Below are 6,123 nucleotides of genomic sequence, written 5' to 3'. Positions count from 1 at the left end.
AGCAAGGCACCTAACCCCAAAACTGCTCCTGGGGCGCTGCTAACGTCGCAGCTCATCCTTCCACCATCTCAGTGTGCATTTCAGCGTGTGTGTGTGTATAAAATAAAAGAGTGTAAAAAATGAATCTAAATCCCCCAAAAAAGTAAACAGTAAACAACATTGCCATCCAAAGTTAAAATATTTAAACCTTTTGCCATCCTCCGCAGCAGAATTTAAAACCAGATGTTGCGTTCACACAAGGAGAAAACATGGGCCAACAAGTTTCTAATAATAAATAAATTACATAAAATAATATACTAAATAATCTTGTTTTATATATTGTATCATCACAATAGCAATATATCAACATAATACATAAATATAATATTGATGATTATGTTTTTTGATAGTGTATAATCACCTGAATATAGAAATCATTGGGTTTATAGCGTATATGTATATACACATACACCGACTGACCACCAGGGTGTATAATCAGTGCAGATGTGCCCATAAGGAAAGTGTTTGTGGGTCGTGGGGGAACTTTTCCAAAGAAATGGATGCATTGACTGATTGTGTGTGAAATCCATTGTTTCCATGTAGGGAAATTAAAGGGAAATGACACCCGTGTATAGGAGTTGTTCTGCTTCCTTCGGCTTATTAAATAAACTAACCCTAATCCACAAATCCTAGTCTCTGACTCATCGTTGAACATCCTCTGGCCAGCATCTGCAAGCCAGATGTTTTCCTTCAATCAGTCTTTACGTTAATGACGTGTCCATCTCCATGTGACGCTTTCGGCGCGCACTCGATCGTCTTTTACGCACGCACGCACAGGAAGGAGGCGTGATTTTAAACGCATTTAACTTTAATCTATAGGCTACTTTTTGGTGACACGACGTTTATGAGTGATGGCAGGTAAGAGTATTTGGGGTTTAAAATGCATGTTGAAAACAAAAGTACAGAGGAAGAACAAAGGAGGTCAGCCAGCGCGCGGGTTTGCAGGTGTGGAGAGTGTAAAGAAAGATAGGGTTCACGTTTTGGGACTTTGATCAATACTGCTAATAATATTCTATCCAGGATTAGATGGGAATTAAACATTGTGACGCAAGCAAAGCAAATCCAAAGTCGTCAAGTTTAGCTGTGAGTTTATCTGGGCGTATCCGTATTAACGGCACAGCTGCAGGACGCATGAACTAGTACAGATCACAGCGACAAGGAAACACACAGAATTAAAGAATGAAAAACAACCAGGGCCAATCAGCAAAGAATACACTGATATGATACTCATATGACATTACAACAAGTGGTCTTAATACTGTAGTTTAATTGTCTGCTTTCTTTTAGCTTCACTTTGACCTGTTGCTCACACCTCCGCTTTTTTGTAGAAACATACATTTGAGTGTTTCTCACACTATCTAATACTTACTTGCACTTCAGAGCCAGATGTTTTATCTACAGTACATTTCCTGGTAGCAGCACATGCAAATAATTTTTTTTTTTTTTTTTTACAAATGGCGACCAGTTACAACATAAAAATGCACTGATAGCATAATTAATGGTGATCCTGTATGTTTTTATTTATACATATAACACTCTGAACGTGGTTGTTCTGCATAATGAGTACTTGTTCTTCTTTAAATACTTTTTTTCATTTTACTGATAATACTACTTTTTACAGGATGGTTATTGCAACTTAAGTCTTCACCACCAACCCATTAATTTCATGGCATTTTCTCTTGTACAGTAGCCTTCAGACGCCTTTTGCAAATACCTTTAACATCATATTCATCCTTACAACCATAAAGCATGTCAAAAACACTTGAGTTGGGTACTTATCTTATTTTGTGTATTATTTTTATCATAATGATTCTTCTAGACAAGGACCTTACTGGAGTGTGTTTATCCCTTGAATAACCTCAGTTTGAGAGGTATAATTTCCATGTCTCATGTTCTTTCTTCTAGATCAGGAGCTTGCCAAAATGAGATCTACTTTTGTGGATAGAGTGTCCAGAGTTCTGATCAGTCAGCTCCTGGACGACCTTTTACAGGATGGTATCTTGAACGATGGGGAGAAAGACTCCATACTTGAGGAGAACGTTAGCAGAGCAGACAAGGCACGTTGTCTCATTGACACAGTGAAGAGGAAAGGTGACGTAGCCAGCAGGAAGATGCTCGCTCACCTTCAAACCAGAGACCCTACTCTTTACGCTGAACTGGGTCAGGCCTGAGTTCAAACTGTTTAACCAGGTGAGCTGGCAATGCGTCGGTGAAGCTTAATGCCAATGAGCTATGGAGACCTTTTGTTTGGATTTTATTCAGGTGGTGTGAGAAACTAATGCTGTACCTCGATACTGTCATGTTCAAATCTATTGTAGACAAACAGAGAGCGTGCCTGGGGTCAGGAGAACTTTATCATAGTTTGATTAAAGAATAATTTACATTATTAAATATTCTAGTTAACAATGCAGTAGTCTCTGGCACTTAGCCCCAAGTCCACTGGTTCCTACTGACAATGTAAATCTTTAAAAGCTGGTCTCAAACATATAATTTAAAACAGCAGGGCACTGAAACAACAGTAAAAAGTTTATTTGTAGGGGACTATTTTCAGCTGCAGATTAATACACAATCAGAATTTACAGCAGCAGGATGATGTATGTGGAATTAAAATAAACTACAGTGCTTGTGTTCATTGCAGCAGAGGAAAATGTCACCACTGATTTGTTTTTCTGGTATTTTTTTTTATCTCCAGCACAGAGAAATGCATCATTTTGAGCATAAGTCTTAAAGCACTGATGTTGTGTTTTGCTGTTTCTAGCCACAGTGTCAGAAGAGGAGCAGAACTGGTCATTCACGCTCATCCCCACTGCTGATTGGATGGAGGAAATGAGGAAGAGGCTCATTATTGATAATCATGCAATTTTTAAAGCATTTTTTGTATAATGTAAAGAATTTGGCTCTTGTCCCCACACAAGGTGGATTTATAAACCTAAAATCACTTTATGTCTTAATAATCTATGCATATATAAAAATGCACTATTAAACTGATGATTTCAGTAAATGTGATATGTTTTGGCTTCAGAGTGGAGAGTAAAGCGAATATTTGCTGACTGGGAAGTTGATAAATCAGACTACTGTAAATTATTATTTTTTAAACTGTGTGACCTATTTGCCATGTGACCATCAGGGATCATCTAGCACAAATCCCAAATAAAACTTGGACATGTGGATATATAACATAACATATTGTGTACTGTAATTGTATCTGTATCTTATAGTGACTGATTTATAGTCAATGATCCGTTATGGGTCGTATTTCTGTTTGATAATCAATCAAGGGAACAATGTGGGGTTCATGTCAGAGTCTCAACCATTTCTAATATGTTTTAAGTACACACATGTGTACAGCTGCGCCATTTTAGGTAATGGTTAACGTTTTCCTGCCCAGCACTCCCGATAATATAAAGCAGGTTACGTGAAGTAAAGCAGGAAACCTCCTCACCAGCTGAACCAGAGCGCATTACGCACCCGTCTATACACACAGGCCGTTTGACGCCGGGGAGGTTACTCGCAGAACCTGCAGACTTCAGTTTAGACATTTCTGTGATACGAGATTTGAGAAATGGCAGGTAAGAGTCCACGGTTTAAATTAAGTCTATAAGTAACCATGATGGTGTATGTTGGCGGCAAAACGCAGGGCCGATCAGCGAGTACATTTACATAAGTTGTATTTACTGTAAGTGGTCTGTGTTATGAAGGCGGTGAGGAGGATGGGAGTTAAAAATATGATTTTCTATCTTCGTTTCACAAAGTCTGCCAAAGAAAACTCTTGATAACTCTTCGTCTGGCTGTGTGTGTGCCACGCATTATAGTTTCACTTTACCTCCTCTCTTCCCTGTGCGCTGTTGTCTGCAGATGCAGCTTTTGTTAAGTTTTCAAAAATGTCGATAAAACTTTATTGAAGTGACAACTGTGATGTGTTTTACATTATATTCATATTCACAGAGAGCTCACAGTGTTAGTCCTTTAAAGTGTTTGTTCAGAAAAAGTTGGCAAACAATAAACGCGGGTTTATGGAGTTATGTATGTCCAAAGTACGCAGGTCAGACAATAAAGATTCTCTAAAAGTGACTTCCTTTGACTGAAACCCATGCATTAAGTTAAACACATACGCTGGTGGTCTAATAATTCACACTGTGATGTGAAATTATTATTATTATTATTGCAAGTACGCATTTAAGTTTTCAACAGTTCAAGTGAAAACCATGGGCGTAGTTGTATGCTTCTTCTCTATACTGTGTGAGGAGGAAGGATATGATAACGTCCGCAACTGAAATAGCTGCGCACTGCAGCTGTATGAGGAACAGGGGAACAAAAAAGTAAAAATATAACAAGAGCACCAACTACATGTGGAAGGGCAGCGTGCAGAAAATGAAACTTATGAGGTGTATAGTATAGAAGTATTAGAAGAAGTGACACATTAACAGGAAGATGTGGTGAATGAGTTTGTTAATTGTATACTTCCTCCTGGGAAACTGTGGTTTGAGTCCCATGTGAGGCATGTAAATATTATTTGGATGTGGTTTTAGGCTTCTAAGGGTGCAATAGGCTATTATCTGCACACTGTAGAGGATACAAAAATTAACTATTGTAAATTCTGATGAAACATGGTCTAAATGTGAACGTTCGGGTTTGTATGAGTCGTAGAACAAACATTACCTTTTGAACCAATTTGGTGAGACTTTTCACTGGTGACCATAGTAATTTTTTTAACTGCTTTTCAACTGAAAATTTTTTACTGGTAAGGATTAAATGCTGAAAACAAGTGAATATTTCTTAATCTACATAAACCATTAAAAAAAAACCTTTGGATTTGATGAAAAATGTATTGTAATAAAGCTTAAAACTGTTCTTTCTTCGCTCGTAAATTTTTTTTTTTTTCGTATTTTGGAGATACATGGTTTTCAAGTGGGAAGCAATGTTTTGTAAATATTTCTAATGTATTATTATAGCAGCACATTTTCTGAAAATAAGCAACATTTTGAATTGTGTAATTTAGTTATTTTTTGCTTCATATTGTCTCTTCTAGATGAGCTTTTCAGGGTTAGGAGTAAGTTTGTGGAAAAGGTGTCCAAAGATCTGATCAAACAGCTCCTGGACAACATTTTAGATGACTGTATTGTAAACGATGGAGAGAGAGACTCAATTATTGAGGAGAACGTTAACAGAGCTGACAGGGCACGTTGTCTCCTTGATACGGTGAAGAGGAAAGGAGACGTAGCCAGCAGGAAGTTCATCGCTCACATTCAACGCAGAGACCCTACTCTTTACGATGAACTGGGTCTGGCTGAACAGGGCCTCGCTGAACAGCCTGCTCCACCAGGTGAACATATTTCAGGAAGAGAGAGCTTCATCCTATTTTTATTTAAACTGATATTATACTTTAACACTGTCATTAATACAGATGTATAAAGAAAAACAATGTAATACAATGAAATGTATTGCTGTTCCCAGCTGCAGAGACCCAGATGGACCAGGAGTGGTCGACCACGCTCATCCCTACCACAGAGAAATTCTGGATGGAGAAACAAAACGATAAAAAAGTTAGTAATTCATAAAAGCCATATCAAATATCTTACATGTTCTTAACTGATACAATTATCTATGTTTATGTGTATCTCTCTATGTACATATTTCCTGTAAATAATCACGTTGAGACATGTGGTACATTGTTTAACTTTATTTCTTTAAATTTGTTTTTCAGGTTTACCCTGTTTCCAAAACGGCTTTCAAGAATCGTGTGGCCCTTCTAATCACTAATATAACGTTTACTAATGAGAAATACAACAGAAAGGGAGCTGAGAAAGATCAGGAGAACATGGAGAAACTTCTCAAAGCTCTGGGATACGATGTGTTAAAACGAACAAACCTCACAGCAAAGGTACTTTATAGAAATAGAAAAAAAAATTTGTCTGGTTGGTTCTGTGATACAGTAACTGATATCTAAATTATTGTGCTCTCACAGGAAATTGACACTACCATGATTGAGTTCTCCAAAAATCCGAAACTCAGGGACACAGACAGTGTGGTGGTGGTTATCATGTCTCACGGGAAACTGGGAACTATCCTCGGTAAGGACTGGAA

The 6,123-nt window shown here is 37.7% G+C and overlaps 1 protein-coding gene across 1 annotated transcript in view; it reads left to right on the top strand.

Annotated features, from left to right (window-relative positions):
* Positions 1–3,303: 3,303 nt before the first annotated feature.
* The window catches only part of LOC118341235 (caspase-1-like), a gene marked incomplete in the record, with an annotated part of 4,928 nt that continues 2,108 nt past the window's right edge, over positions 3,304–6,123 (top strand). The window contains 5 exon segments of the mRNA XM_035679440.1: positions 3,304–3,608; positions 5,069–5,362; positions 5,494–5,582; positions 5,744–5,920; positions 6,005–6,123. Of these exon segments, the coding sequence (XP_035535333.1) occupies positions 3,602–3,608; positions 5,069–5,362; positions 5,494–5,582; positions 5,744–5,920; positions 6,005–6,123 (686 nt within the window).

This window comes from Morone saxatilis, unplaced genomic scaffold (assembly GCF_004916995.1).
Source record: "Morone saxatilis isolate NCDOM2014 unplaced genomic scaffold, NCSU_SB_2.0 Contig8, whole genome shotgun sequence".
Lineage (NCBI taxonomy): Eukaryota > Metazoa > Chordata > Actinopteri > Moronidae > Morone > Morone saxatilis.
Note: the sequence above shows the minus strand (reverse complement) of the source record. Positions and strands in the feature narration are given on the sequence as shown.